The 16,167-nt window shown below is 40.7% G+C and overlaps 1 protein-coding gene and 1 pseudogene across 1 annotated transcript in view; one reads left to right on the top strand and one right to left on the bottom strand.

The window, feature by feature from the left end:
• SNX4 (sorting nexin 4) overlaps window positions 1-16,167 on the bottom strand; it is a 73,355-nt gene that overhangs the window by 22,930 nt on the left and 34,258 nt on the right. The window contains exon 8 of the mRNA XM_054575173.1: window positions 3,376-3,437. Within this exon, the coding sequence (XP_054431148.1) occupies window positions 3,376-3,437 (62 nt within the window). The remainder of the gene's footprint in view (window positions 1-3,375; window positions 3,438-16,167) is intronic.
• On the top strand, window positions 3,767-14,911 carry LOC129071615 (anillin-like; annotated as a pseudogene).

Below are 16,167 nucleotides of genomic sequence, written 5' to 3'. Positions count from 1 at the left end.
ACAGTTATCAGCAGGGAAGAAGGGGAAGGCACAGGGAATAAGAAACCTAATTGGTAGGTACAAAACAGACAAGGGGGAGGTTAAGAAAAGTATAGGATATGGAGAAACAAAAGAACTGTTATGTATGACCCATGGACATGAACTAAGGGGGGGGGAATGCTGGCGGGACAGGGGGCGCAGGGCGGAGGGGAATAAAGGGGAGAAAAAAATAGGACAACTGTAATAGCAAAGTCAATAAAATATATTTAAAAAATAGATTTCATTTAACAAAGTCCCATCTTAGAAAGAGTTTGGAATAAACTCTCATTTAATCCCAAATTTGAATAATGACAAGAGAAAAATATCTGAAATGTCCTAAATTAAATTACAGCAGGCCAGAGGATGAAAGGTAGAGATGAGAGGTTAATCAGTTAGCAATTGCAGGCCAACACCAACAGAAGACTTCTTATATTCCTCAATATACGAATATTGAAATTTTGAATTAACTTCCAGGTGGTTATTTCCTGCATTATATAGAGAAAGCATCAGCAGAGCTGACCATCAGGGGCACCAACACATCTTGCCCTAGGCATGAACTTTCCATACTGTTGCCCACCACCAATCTGAAGGAGCGACCACTTTTTCCTTACAGACTCTGTGCCTATTGCAGAACTAGCCGTGCTTCACTTTCTCCCATCCCCTACAACTTACACCTTTCTTCTTCAGACTTAATGTATAGAAGAGCTCTGTCAGCTCCAGCACAGCAGCCTTGTCTTCTACATCTAGCCCTGCTGCTGGTTTACAGTGCATGCCCCAGGACCTGGTCCTTTTTTCTGGCCAGCATAAACCCTTCTTTCAGAAGAGCTTGTGACCGAGAAGTCTTTGTTTAACAATAAATACTTAAAATCAAGCTCAGAGATCTAATATAGTTTACTAAAAGTTAGGCAGCTGATCAGAGACAGAACTGATTGCCAATAGTGTTCTATCAGCTAATCCCAACATACAAAACTTTGTTTTGTTTTTTTCCTTATTCAAAGTGCTCTTCCCCTCCACTCGCCATGCGGATGACCAGAAAATAAAAAATATAGAATCATTAAGTAAAATACAGCCTGTGCCTGCCCTGGCTGGTGTGCCTCAGTGGACTGAGTGCCAGCCTGAGAATGAAAGGGTCACTGGTTCGATTCCCAGTCAGGGCATATGCCTGGTTGCAGGCCAGGTCTCCAGTAGAGGGCATGCAAGAAGTCAAGCACACATTGATGTTTCTTTCCCTCCCTTTCCCAGAAATAAATAAAATCTCTCTTAAAAATAAAAATCCTATGCGCTTAAGCTCTGGGGAACATCAGTTTTGTGTATCCCTAAAAACGTGCACATGACTTTCTGAAATAAATTTGCTTATGTAGTCTACTGGAATTTACCAAATAAATCTGCTTTTCCCACCATTCTGTGAATTACTACCACCCGCCCTTTGAAGCTCCAGACCCCATCCCTTTCCTTTGCTCAGAATAGCATATAAGCTCAAATGCCCAACTTTCTTACTGAGTCTCATACCTTTTGGGTTCCCATTAAATACAAAATTAAATTTGCTTTTTTTTCTCCTGTTAATTTGTCTTTTGACAATGTATTATTAGACCAAATACCAAAAACATGCAAGTAAATATTCCAAAAACCCATCTCACAAGTCTTCAGAAATTATAAAGTGAAACAAAGAAAAAGGAAATCACTAATTTTATATGACACTAATTTACAATGAAGTCATCTTGGGCATTCTTCTAAGAAAGCAAAAACACTCACTGCTTCATGGTAGTTTTGATACCGGGAGACCTGGCCAGACGGCATGGCCAGGCCCCAGAGGGAGGGAAGGGTTGAAGAAAACAGCCAAGGCGGTGGAAGTGAAATCGTGGTGCTAGCTCCTTGTGTTAGGACACATTTCCCTATCCCCAGGCAGAGACGTGGCAGGAGGAAGCCCTGCATGGAGTATGCACGAGGCTAGAGAGTCATGGACAAAGGGAAAAGCCCTCCTATTCCCTTCTGGCACATGATGGAAAGGGGAGGTGCTGTGCTGGAGTAAGACCTGTCAGTCTAGCCTGGCATAAGGACAGGAAAACAACAGGAAAAGGTCAGGATTGGCTAGAGGAGCTGAACCCTTCTGAAGCGCACAGAAGTTTGCGCCGGGAGATTTAAATGGAGGGAAGGCAGAAACACAGGCCCTTCTCTCTTCCTCTGGGATCCAGTGCACAGACGTGTGCGCCAGAGCACTTGTGGACAGGTAAGCCCTGGAAGCCGTGGTCAGGCAGAAGGCCCCAGGCCTCCCGGCATGGGAGGCAGCAGTGGCAGCTGGTGGCACTGGCTATCTGCACAGGCTGCAGCAGAAGCCTGAGGCCCGACAGTGATGGTGAAAGAAGATGAGCTGCCTGGATGATCCTGCAGCCGCCACCTGCAGGTTCCCAAAGGACAGTATTTTTAAATGAGAGAAGGACTCCAGAAACATCCTTGGACTGATGTGGCAGAGAGCGGTGGGGTTTTTCCTCTGGGTGTTCTACAGGGGATGGACTCTGAGGCAGAAGCCTGTCCTTCTTCCCAACTGTGCAGTCTTTGAATAAAAGACACCTTTCCTTTTTCACCAAACCTGTCTCCAGAGTTTGCCTATGGGTGGCGGGCAACAGAACCCCAATTTCTGTTTGGTAATAGTTTCACTACTCTGCAATATATTGGGTTCACCAAAAACCCCACTTAGTTTTTTCCATAAAATAAAAAGACATGTTTCATTTTCACCAATAACTTTACTGATTTGGATATTTTTAGTATGTCAGCTATCTCCCACGTGGTAGAACGTTGATTGTTCTCAATGACTCTATTTGACCTCTATCAACTTCAACTGGTCTACCTGAGACTGTCCAGCAAGAAATCTCCCGCACAAGTCTTCGCAAACCACTTTTGACATGTTTGATTAGTTACAGCACCTTCTCCATATACTGCACAAATCCTTTTTTGTGTTTCAGTTGCATATTTACCTTTCTTGAAATAATAATATGCCAAAAATGTTGCTTATTTTCTTCCATCTTCAATATGAAAATGGTGAAACAAAAATTCACCAATGTTGATGACAGTTGTCACAATACAATCTAACAAAACTGTTTCCAATAAAGTTAAAAACAACTAAGTGCTACAAGAGCCATCTTACCGAAAAAAAACGAATGAACTTTTTGGCCAACCCAATGTAAGACTTCACCATTTTTTACGTAAAACAAAAAGTTTAATAACTACTACTAACAGGACATCATTAAAAAAAAAAAATCTTCTACTTTCCAGCCTCATAAATTTTCAAGAATTACAGTTCCTAGGCAAAATGCTAATTAGAGCTCAATTATTTATTTTAAAAGTTTATGTAATGCTTACCTGAAAACTCGCCCGTAATTCCCATGTACTTTATATACACCATAGAGTCGATCTGCTACTCTCTGGAATAAATATTTAAAAGAAATTGCTATAATATGGTCAAAGATATATATATTTTTTAAAAAGCATGCATAGTACCATATGCTTGGAAAATATGGAAAAGAAAAACTTGAGTCTCCCAAAGTCTTATCACTTTTGATATAGGAAATCTAAAGACAACAATTAAAACATATACAGAAAGAAGTATGAAAGTGATTACATAAATATGATGACAAGGAGGCAGAAAATAAGAAGCTAGGAAAATTTCTTGGCAAATGGAATGGGGAAACTGAGACAGATGGATGAACAAACTGGTTGAGCATTTTACAGCAAGATACAGAAGGTCACCAGGATGGAAAGTCCTGGGTACCTAGCAGGGGGTGTGACTGGCATTGGACCTCAACCCCAGGGTGGCCATTCTTCTCCTGGCATATCGCTGATCATGAGGTTTAGAATCCCTGACCTCTCTTCTCTAGAAATAACATCTAGTCCTCACTCGTTCTTCAGCTTCAGGTCCACAAAAGCTGCAAAACCAGGAAGGTGAGCCAGGACCAGCTGCAATGACTAATGACCCCCTGCCCTGGTGCTGACCAGTCAGTAGAGACGACCACCCTGAAAGGGCACACCCTGGGAAACTGATGACTATTCTATTGAGATCTTTCCCTAAACTCCCAGCCTTTACAAACCCTCAAAACAAAGCTCTTTGGGAGCAGGCCCACATCTCCTAAACTCTAAGGGACCCCACGAGACTTGCAACCAGGGGAACAGTGGGCAGAGGCAGCTCATCCTGGGCAAACCCCTGAACCTGTCTCCAAGGCCCCCTTTTTGTCTACTTCTCAGTGAGCCAAAGCAGCCCTGCTTTGTCGCATTTCTTTCCTATAACATTTCTTGAGAGCCAAAGCAGTCCTGCCTGGACTCTCCTGTAGCTGCTTCAACCCTAAGCCCTTCCACACTCCTAAAAACAGCTGGACTCATGTTGTGAAGTATCTCTTGCACAAAGTCAAGAACCCACACATTACAGGCCTGCCTGAGACAGACTCGGTCTCAGTCCTCTTTCCAGTAACAACACTATTTTTTCCTCTATGGTAATATTTTTATCCAGTAGGTTAACAGATATCACCTTAAATAGTTGCATAAAATTCCACCTAGTGTAAGCATTCCTTGTTAGATAATTAGTTATCCTTAATTTTTTCAGTATTATAAATAATCTTATAATTAGCATGTTAGAGCATGGCTTTTCCATACTTCAGATTGTTTCCTTATGGTAAAGCCCCCAAAGTGAAATACAGGGGAAAGAATATACAGACATTTTCAATTCTATTGATAGTTTTATACATAAATGTTCAACATGTGCAACATACTTCTATGCTACTGTGTCAAGGTAATTCCTTCTAACCAACAAAAACATTAGATTTTAACTAATAACAGAATTACAATTCAGATCACTGGGTTGAAATAGGTACTGCCTAGCCATTTACACATATTTTACAAAAGACAAAATGTAACACCACACAAGGTAATTTGCTTTACTTTCCCCCAGGTTATGAACACGAACTGGAAGATCAAAAATTAATCCCAGCCCTGGCTGGGTAGCTCAATTGGTTGGCTTGTCGTTCTGACATGCCAAGGTTATGGGTTCGGTCCCCAGTCAGGGCACATACAAAAATCAACCAATGAATGCATAAACAAGTGGAACAACAAATCGATGTTTCTCTTTCCCTCTCTCAAATCAATTTTTTTTAAAAAAGTCCATCCCACATAAACCCCCTTGACCCCCGCAAAAAAAATTCCTAGTTTAGAGTTTGTAAATGTAAACCCTAAGGATAAATTAAGGTCCTAATTCCTTACTCATACAGGAGTAATTTGAAGAATTAGGCATTAACTATAAACAAACCTTAACCCTTTCAATACTTCAGCGTAAAGCGAATAAAATATCATTGTAATACTTGGAGCAGGCCTAAGAGGATCATAAAATGTTTTTCATCTCACTTGGCCTGCTCTGAAAGAACATATACCCACTAGACCAAGGGGAAGCACACTACAGGTTTGCAGCTTGTTTTTTTAAAGTCTTTCTGGGGCACAGTCAGGCTCATTCATGTTAGAATTTTCTATGGCTGCTTTCACAGCACAGCTGAATAGATTCAATAGAGATCATATAGCCCAAAATGCTAAAAATATTTACTATCTGGCCTTCAGAAAAAGTTTGCCAACTTCTGTACTAATCTTTCCGGACAAAATTCATAGAAATGATTCTGCCTGAAAATTTCTGGGATTGTCCCTACTTCTCTAAACTAATTTTTATGGCATATTATTTCCCAACAATTTTTTGAGAATCTTATAGAGTGGCAAAGGCTGTTTGTTTTTTTAAAGTGATTCCTTTGTAAAGTAAGTTTGCGAAAAAGTGAGCTAATAAAGTTTAACTGGTTTCCTTTCTGCAGGACATTTTAAATCATTAACACTATATGAATCATGACTGTTCAAGAGAACATCTTACAGGACTGGCGTTCCAAAGAGTATAAAATAGAAAATTCCATTCTAGATTACTAACTTTTGTAGGTCCTTATACTTCTAAAGATAAAACCTCCTCCTGAGAATTGAGCATTTTATCATCCACCTAAGGTATTAACCATGAAAGAGAGGGAGAGAGCTTGTTAGATAGCCACGTAAGAACAGAAACTAGCCCTGGCTAGGGGACTTCTGGTCAAGAGAGCGGCACAGGCAGACACTGCTCACCTCTTCACAAAGCCACATCAAAATTACAACTAAAATACAGAATAACCATTACTCAACAACGTCAGCAATAGAGCTGAATGGAAGTCTGACAACTACAGAATTAAAGAAACTACATCCATCCAGACTGGCAGAAGTGGCACAGGCACAAAACGGGCTGGTCCCACACCCATGTGTGTGGATAAGAATTCAGGAAGGATATCTCAGGGGTGAGGAGTCCCAGACCCACACCAGGTCCCCCAGCCCTGGATTTCAGTGCCAAGAAGGTAAGTCCCCACAACTTCTGGCTGCAAAAACCAACAGGTATTTAGTCAGTGGAAGAAGCTGCTGGAGCCTCAAGCAGTTCCTCTTAAAAAACCCACACACGGACTCACCTACACAGACTGATTCCCTCTGAGCTCCAGCACCGGGGCAGCAGCTTGAAAGGCACCCATGGCATACGGAAGGAAGTGAAGTTTCTGACATTAAGGTGAGCAGAGGCCATTGTCCCTTTTCTAAACCCTCCCCCAACAGAGCCTGGTAAGCTGGTGCCTTATCTAAGACTCCATCTACCTGGCTAACACTGTTTGACCAGCCTTAGAAATTCCCAGTAGCTCTGCCCCACCCAACTTACGAGCCCAACCAAGCTGCTTTTGGCTGGTTTGGCGCCTAAATCGTATCAAACCAGCAACAGCTGGCTTCAGTGAGCGATAGCAGCCGCCAGATTAGATTCACAGATTGACTCTGTCTGGGAATCTCCAAGCCCAGCACACGTAGCCGCCATCTCAGGTTGCTTTATAACTCAGGCACCAGGCAAAACACAAGTGGGGGCTGACCTTGGTGTGCACACCTGAGAAACCTCAGGACCAACGCACCCAGTGGACAGCTACAGACCACGTCACAGCACCAACACCTTCCGCTGCACAGCTGAACCTCCAAGGATGGCAGAGGTTGGTGGTCAGTGATCTCAGCCAGTCCTTGCTGCTGACTGGCCTGGGTAAATCTCTCCCATTGACTTGTCAACAGCAACCAAGGCTCAACAACAAGAGGAGATTGTACTCATCTGCACAAAGGGCGCACCTCGAGTACCCAGCTTGGGTGATAGAGGAGGCTGAGCCACTGGAATTTACATGACACCTACTACATTAGGTCACACTACCAAGACACGGAGTCAGAGCAACTCTACCTAATACACAGAAACAAACACAGGGAGGCCGCCAGACCAGGAGACAAAGAAACATGGCTCAAATGAAAGAACAGATCAAAACTCCAGAAAAAGCACTAAACAAAATGGAGATAAGCAATCTATCAGATGCAGAGTTCAAAACACTGTTTATAAGGATGCTCAAGGAACTTAGTGAGGACCTCAGCAGTATAAAAAAGACCCAGTCAGAAACAAAGGATACACTAATTGAAGTAAAGAACAATTTACAGGGAAACAACAGTAGAGTGGATGAAGCCAAGAATCAAATCAATGTTTTAGAACATAAGGAAGCAAAAAAAACAACCAATCAGAACAATAAGAAAAAAGAATCCAAAAAATGAGGACGGTATAATGAAGAGGTCGAACATTCGCATCATAGGGCGCCAAAACAAGAGAAAGAGCAAGAAATTTGAATTCTATTTGAAAAAACAGTGAAAGAAACCTTTCCTAATTTGATGAAGGAAAGACACATTCAAGTCAAAGATACATTCAAGTCCAGGAAGCACAGAGAGTCCTAATTATGATGGATGCAAAGAGGCTGACTCCAAGACACATCATTATTAAAAGGCCAAAGGTTAAAGATAGACTCTTAAAAGCAGAAAGAGAAAAGTTAGTTACCAGATGGGTGCCAGATGGGGGGGTGGAGGGAGAACATGGGTAAAGAGATGAGGGAATTAAGAGGAATCAAGATGGCAGAGGACTGAGTGGAAGTCACACTGACCTCCCAGGACCAACCTGGAATTACAACTAAATTGTGGAGAAATCACCTAGAACAAACGACTGAAAAATAGCGAGAGAGGAGCCCTGAAACCTTGGAGACAGAATTGGCTTTAGCGCAATCTAACTGGTAAGGAGTGTAGTACAGATCTGAGACGGGGCGGGGGGGGGGGCACCCACAGGTGGCAGCACCAGAAGGATATTGAAACGCCCAGTGAGATCCCCCTGAGAAGAGCAGGCTCTAAACCAAAAGTGGGGATCTCTAGCCCACAGCACCTGAGCCCAAAAAGTACACAGAAAACAGCCAGTTGCGAGAAGCGGCAGGGTTGCTCTCTGCCAGAGACAGGAGGCTGGAGACGCAAAGAACTGTTTAAAGGGCCAACGCATTAATTTTAATTTGCAGCCACTTATCCTGGTCTCCAGCAAAGGCAGGGGCAGAGTGGGCTAAAGACGCCTGAGGAGAGACTGGGGAAGGAGGCTTTGGGGAGAGAACAGAGAAAGTGGCTGGCGGGATCTCGGTGTTGACTCATCCCCCATGCCGCAGCTGCCATCTCACTCAGGCAGAGACCACGCCCCTGAGTGGCAGCAGCGTCAAAGGACCCAATAGCCCCGCCCCCGGGTGGGATTCCACCCCGCCCTGTGCTGTCTAAGCCACCCGCTGAGTGCAGAGTGGCAGCCACAGACAGTAGATCCCTGGCTAAAGGGGGCACAGAGAGGTCTGGAGACACTTGAGGAGAGACTGGGGACAGAGGCTTTGGGGAGACAACAGGGAGCCAGTGGGATCCCAGTGTGGACTCCTCCCCCATACACAGCAATGTGAAAGGACCCAATAACCCTGCCCCCAGGAGGGACTCTGCCCTGCCCTGAGCTGTCTAAGACAGCCTGCTGAGTGCAGAGTGACTAGATTAACAGCTGAAGGAGACAGCCACAGTCAGTGGATTCCTGGAAGTCTCAAACTGCCTAAAATCAGACAGGGTAAACACCTGACATCATCAGAGGCAGATCCAGAAAGTAAAAACAGTGGTCTCCAACCATAGAAGTTCACACCACAAAGTCAGGAAATCAAGACAGAATCATAAGCAAAAGAGAAGAGTCTCACAAATAATGGGAAGACAAAGAAATACGCCACACTCGAAGGGAAAGGAGCAATCCCCAGAAAGAGAAATAAATGAAATAGAGGCAGGATACTGAGTTCCAAACAATGGTTCTAAGGAAGCTCAATGAGCTCAGAGAGCTCAGAGAGAATTACCAAAAACTACAGGGAAACTATGAAGAACTTACTGCAAACTCTATCAGCATGAAAAAGGACATAGAAACGATTGGTAAGAGACAAGAGGAAATGAAGAATACAGTTTCTGAATTGAAGAACATAGTCGAAGGAATCAAAAGCAGGCTACATGAAACTGAGGACCGAATCAGCAAGCTGTAGGATAAGGTAGAAAAAAGCTCCCAGAAAGAGCAAGAAAATGAAAAAAGACTCAAAAAGAATGAAGAGGCAGTTAGGGAAATGCAGGACAACCCAAAACGTAATACTATCTACATAATAGGGATACTAGAAGGAGAAGAGGAGGAGGAGGAAGAAGGGATAGAGAACCTGTTTGAAAAGGTAATGATGGAAAACTTCCCTAATTGGAGGAGAGAAAAAGTCACACAAGTCCAGGAAGCACAGAGGGTCCCATTCAAGAGGAACCCAATGAGGCCCACTCCAAGACACATCATTAAAATGGCAAATACTAAAGACAAACAGAGAATCCTAAAGGCAGCAAGGGAGAAAGAGGTAGTAACATAGAAGGGAGCCCCAATACGTCTACCAGCTGACTTCTCAACATAAACACTGCAAGCCAGAAGGGAATGGCAAGAAATACTCCAAGTCATGAAAAGCAAAGGTCTACAACCAAGACTGCTCTAGGCAACAAAGCTCTCAATTAAAATGGAAGGCGAAATAAGGAGTTTCCCAGACAAAAGAAGGCTCAAAGAATACACCTCCAACAATCCAGCACTGCAAAATATGCTAACGGGACTGCTTTAAAATGAACAAAAAGTTTCCATGAATACCCAGTTCCTTTCAGAGTGCTGATACTTGATATTACCAATATTTTTAATACTCATTAATCTGATTGTGACAATCACGTTATTTTAATTGTTCCTTTACTATTTGTTGAAACTAAACCTGTTTTTGTATATTCTTGCCTATTTCTATTATTTTTTTAAAAACAGCTTTAAATGACTTTCTGGTATTCTTTATCCATTTATTGATTAAAGGTTTGTAGAATTTTTTTCCATAAAAAAACAAACAAGAAAACTTATTAACCACGTTTTAGATGTGTTGCAAATACTTTTCTATTCTATTCCTTGTCCTTTAACCTTTTTTATATGTATATTACTATACAGTTAAATGTTTACTATAGTCATATTCTCAATATTTACTTTATAGCTTCTGGGTTTGAATATTTTACTTCAGGTCATGAAAAACATTAGTTCCATTTTTTTTTAAAACTCCTTAGATTCTACATACTGATTTTTAACTCACCTGAATATTTCTTGTATAATGCGTGAAATAGGGCTGTTTTGTTTTATTTCAAGTAATAGTGGTCCATGCACCTTATCTGTTGAATAAGCCTTATTTTCCCCATTGATTTGAAATATCAACTTAATCATATATTCTCTAGAATGTTCATTATATTTCATTGATCTACTCAATTATTTCTGTGCTGGTGTCATGTTGGTTTAATTGCTGAGACTTTATAATGGTTTTAAATTGTTTAAATATTTTATAATTAATTAACTTCGACATGTAAAAAAATAAAAAAAATCAATCTGCATTTAAGAAATAAAGAAAGAGAGAGAGATGGAACTCCTACCTTTTGCGACAACATGGATGGAAGTGGAGAATATTAAGGTAAGTGAAATAAGCCAGCTGGTGAAAGACAAATACCATATGACCTCACCTGTAAGTGGACTCTATGCAACAAAATAAACTAATGAACAAAATAAACCACAGGCATGGAAACATGGAACTGACTGAAAGGGACCAGAGGGGATGAGGAAAGAGGACAATGGTGGAAAGAAGGGGAAGGGACTAGACAAAGAACATGTATAAATGACCCATGGACATGGACAACAGAGTGGGAATTGACTGTGGGAGTGAGGGGTGGATAGGTGGGAGGGTAAAGGGGGAAAAACTGAGACTGCTGTAATAGAATAAACATGATTATTAAATTTAAATAAATTGGTTTTAAAAGAAAATAAATAAATAAATATGGGGGGGAGGGGATGAGGGAATTAAGAAGTACAAATAGGGGGTTAGGGAATAGCCATGGGGATGTAAAGTACAGTTTTGGGAAATGGAGTAGCCGAAGAACTTACATGCATGGCCCATGGATGTAAACAATGATGGGGGAATTGCCTGAGGGAATAGGGGGTGCTGGGTGGATGGGGAAGCAAAGGGGTAGAAATCAGAACTATAATACCATAATCAATAAAATGTAATTTAAAAAAAAAATTGCCCTGGCTAGTATGGCTCAGTTGGCTGGAGTGTTGTGTCATGGTCTGAATGGTCATGGGTTCGATTCCCAGTCAGGGCACATACCAGGTTGTGGGTTCAATACCCAGTCGGGGCATGTGTAAGAAGGCAGCCAATCAATGTTTCTCACACTGATGTCTCTGTCTCTCTGTCTCTCCCCACCCATCCTGTCTCTTGTCTCCCTTCCTCTCTCTCTAAAAGCAATGGAAAATGTCCTCAGGAAAGGATTAAAAAATTAAAAAAAGAACAAAAACTAGAAACAACTTCAGTACAAAATACAAATCCAAAATTACTGTTCAAAGAAAGAGTTTGACAATCCACGTAGTTAAGTTTCTTTCTTTAAAGTATATCACTCCTGGCAGCCAGTACAAAGGGCGTTTCTACCATAGTAATTAGAAATGTGTAAAATATTCTGGCCCATAAAGTATGATGAAAAGAGGCCTGAGTTTTCATCCAAAGTTTTCTCTGCCACTGTTGCCTCTTTAGGATCAACAGCAGCTGTGTTATGCAGGAAGCTACATGCTGTTCCCAAAGGGATGGTAATAATTCTTTGAATAAAGCCCCTACTAGATAAGTGAGGGTGCATCTTTGACTAAGGTTGCAGTTTCCAGCTCTATGAAAGCTCCTTCTTCCCCTGTGAAATTGCCTATATGCATCACCAATGCTAAATATTGTGAGGTATAGAATCCTGAGCGACTTCAAAACACTCCTGATAGTCCTCTGAAAACTGAGGTATCAAAACCTACTGAGAAGTCAGCTGTATCCCTGACAGTTTAGCCCAAAGAAGAATTAAACAGAGAAACTTGTCTCTAGTCTCAAACTAAGAGAAATCTGCAACACCGGGAGGAGCAAGTGTCAAGCCTTTCCTGGGACACTTTGGAGAACACTGTCAAGAACACAGCTCATAGTACACCCCACAGCACCCCTATTATGACTCCAAATACAAAGCCCATCCAGGAAAGATTATTAAAGCAAAACACATCCTCCTCTACTATCCATGTAGCACAAGAGCTAAAGCAGGAATATGGAAAAGAACTAGCATGTCTTTGTGGCTGACTTGACAAGGGCAATTTATGGAGTCCAAGAAAATGCAAAACCTCAAGAAGCAAACTGGAAACCAAATAGGAAATTCACTGTCAGAACACTGTCCTCAAAAAACATCATGTTGTTGCCTGGCTGGTGTGGCTCAGTTGGCTGGGTGTCAACCTGCAAACCGAAAGGTCACGGGTTCAACTCCCAGTCAGGCACATGCAAGAGTCAACTGATCACTGTTTGTTTCTCTCTCACATCGATGTTTCTCTCCCTGTCTTCCCCTCTTTCTTGAATCAATAAAAGAAAAAAAATTAAAACATCCCATCACTTCCAGTAACAAAAAAGGAAAAGGTGACAGAAAATAAGACATCAGCAAAACCTCTCCATACAGAACCTACAGGTTTCACTGAATGGGAAATGATGAAGTCTAGGCCATTGAAATCAACATTGTTTTTAGAAGAGAAAAGTCTTTAAAAGTATCATCAGACCCAAAGGTTAAGCAAGAAACAGAAGTGATACGTGAAATTGAGTGTAGATGACGATGATGATATTCACAGTTCAAAAGTAATTAATGACATCTTTGGTGATGTCCTAAAGGCAAATGAACTAAATGTGTCAAAGAGCCAAGAAGAAATGGATCAAGCAGAAGCAGAGAGCAGCAAAGACCAGGAAGATGCACTAAATATCTAGTTCCTCGATGTCTTTGCCTGCTCCATTAGCACAGGCATGTGGTGTGGTTAGTCCAGAGAGTTTATTTTCCTGGCCTAGATTGGAACTGAAAGACAGTAAGTAGCGTAAGTGATGACAGTCCAAAACCAGGAAAGTTCCAAAGAACCAGTGTCTCTCAAGCTGAATCTGGTGACAGCACTGGTTCTGAAGATTGTGATCTTTTTATACAGCATTGATGTATGTAGATCTCAAAGAATCAAAGAAACAGACTGTCCTTCAATACAGCAAGTGATTGTTCAGAAGGAAGTTGTTACTTCAAAATTGGAGGAGAAAAGAAAACTGAAGAAAAGAATGGCTTTCCCTGTCAAGTTAATATCAAACAGAAAATGCAGGAACTCAATAATGAAATCGACCTACAGCAAACGGTGATCTCAAGCCAGCCAGGCTCTGAACTGCTATTTAGATTAGGAGCATGAAAAAGGGTCCCTAGATGAAGCAGAAGCAGAAAGATTTCTTCTGATCACAACTGAGAAAAGAACACTTTTTATTGATGACCTGATTAAACTGAAGAATTGAAGGGCCTGAGAGGAAGAATAAGGCTGGTCCCATATCCTAAAGTGAATCTGTTCCATCCAAAGGATCAGTTACTTCGTCAGAAATCCACTTGCCTCTAAAAGCAGATTCTGTCTGCAGCACAGTTCAGAAACCAAATGCAGCAGATCACTCTTTCTTAATTATACTGAAAGCAGGAGCTGAAAATATGGTAGCCATACCATTCTTCAAATTCTCTTAATGATACTCTGCAATTCTCTACTACATACGCTCCAGATGTGTCCAATGACTTTGAAATAAATAACGAAGTTTATAGCTTGGTGCAAAACAAAGGTCCCTCAGTACCTGATAAGAAAAAGATATACAAATCCAAGGCTATTACTCCAAATCAATTTCTCATATCTATAACCACAAAAAGCACCCTTTATTCTTCAGTTATGGCAAGTCCAGGAGGTCTCAATGCTGTGTTTACCAGCAGCTTTATCCTTGTTTGATCTTACATGCTGTCATTATCTTCGTTAGGAAACACTAAATTCCCTCTGGACAAGGTGCCCTTTTTATCTTCTTTGGAAGATCATATTTATTTAAAAATAACATGTCAAATGAATTCAAGTGTTGAAGAAGTTTTCTAACCGTATTTTAAGATGTTAGTGGTTTTGGTTCCTGGCATCAAAGATGGTGTATTCTCTCTGGATACTGTATCCCTTATTGGACATATCCAGATGATGGGAAAAAGAAAGAATCCCGTAAGAGGGATAAATCTGGCCAACTGTACCAGTCATCAGATAGAACCTGCCAACAGAGAATTCTGGGCAAAATGTAACACTTTTGAATTAACTACTATTGGACCCCAAAGAAACGATGACCAAGAGACTCTTGTCAGCCAATGCAGGAACACACTCTGTCTCACTAAGCATTTCTTAGTGTCACAGAGTATGACTGCCTACAGATACCAAGGAAGAGCAGGATCTCTGGATGCAAAACTCAATCAAGTTCTTTTTGATATTCACTTCTGGCAACCGGATGGTTGTTACAAACCTAGTGGAAAGCTCTAAACTGTGTGCAGTTTTCATGCCATTTGGAGTTTTTTGGGGGGCTTTGTCATAAATGCAGCTTAAGAGCATCAGATATGCTGACTGAATTTTATACTTTAAAAATGAAAGGGTATGTGTCAATACTCACTATGTATTATGCAGTATCTTCTGTATGTATTAAAGCTTCAACTGATTTCTCTTCTGTCATTCATAAATGATTGGGAAAAATTCATTATAGTTGATATTGCTAAATCTTGATTTAAAAGTCTCTTTTTCCTAGAAATTTAACTATTCAGTTAGTCATGACAGTTTTTAAAAATTTTTTTAACTAAGAAACTTTAAGTTGTCTTCTTGGACCTGCAGGTCTCAAAGTAGAGAATTCTTCCTAGGGTTAGAGGTTGTTCTAGCCTCAGTACATTTTTGGGGGGTTATGGTCCTTTACTGCACATATCTTGTTACTAAAACTGAAAAAATTTCTAAGGGACTTCACAGAAACATCTTTAGTAATAGAGGTAAGGACTTTTCCAAAGATCTTGAGGCTTTGAACAGGAGATGCGGACTTAGGGGATATTGTGTGAGACTTGGAGTTAAATATTTTATTTAGAAGACAACAATCACACAGTTTACATTTGCTCAGTTACCACAGATGCTGTGTGGGGCACATTTTCATAGAATATAGACTTCTAAAAGTAATTATTTTTGCTATATAGCTTACAGACTCCTCAAATATACTTGGCATGTAAGTTTCTTTCCATTCCTATAACAAGAACAAATGAAATGGAAGAATCTTTATATAAAAAAGTAAGCTTTACAAGCTGCTCTGGACTAATAATACTTTGCTTGACAAAGTTCTTAACTTTTTTACTTTTTATGTCCATATATGACAGTGTCTAGAAATCTGTTATGAAATCATTTGAAAAACTATTGTCATGCATTTCTTTAAAAGACTGATAATTTTTTTTGCTATAAAATATTGTAAAGCATGGTCTCAAACTTTCAAGTACACTTGAATTTCTTCTCTAAATTGTTAGTTATTGATGATTTCATTTATAAACACTAAATTCTGTCAACTCCTGCCATTTTATCTTTTATTGATTTAAATTTGTTTTTTCTTAAGTGTATTATAAAAATGTATTTTATGATCACTTACCTAAATACTTGCAAATGAAAAAAAAAGACAAGAGTTTTCATCCTCCAAAAAGGTGAGAAACCGCATGAGGAACTAGTTTACTCATGAACTACGCAACAAATCGACACAGCAGTTATATTAGACCAGCAATATTTCAGTATGAACTATTCATGGAGACTTCCAG

Source organism: Pteronotus mesoamericanus, unplaced genomic scaffold (genome assembly GCF_021234165.1).
Source record: "Pteronotus mesoamericanus isolate MK-2021 breed Mesoamerican mustached bat unplaced genomic scaffold, CSHL_Meso_final contig_27, whole genome shotgun sequence".
NCBI classification, from domain to species: domain Eukaryota; kingdom Metazoa; phylum Chordata; class Mammalia; order Chiroptera; family Mormoopidae; genus Pteronotus; species Pteronotus mesoamericanus.
This window is presented reverse-complemented; position numbering and strand designations above follow the sequence as displayed.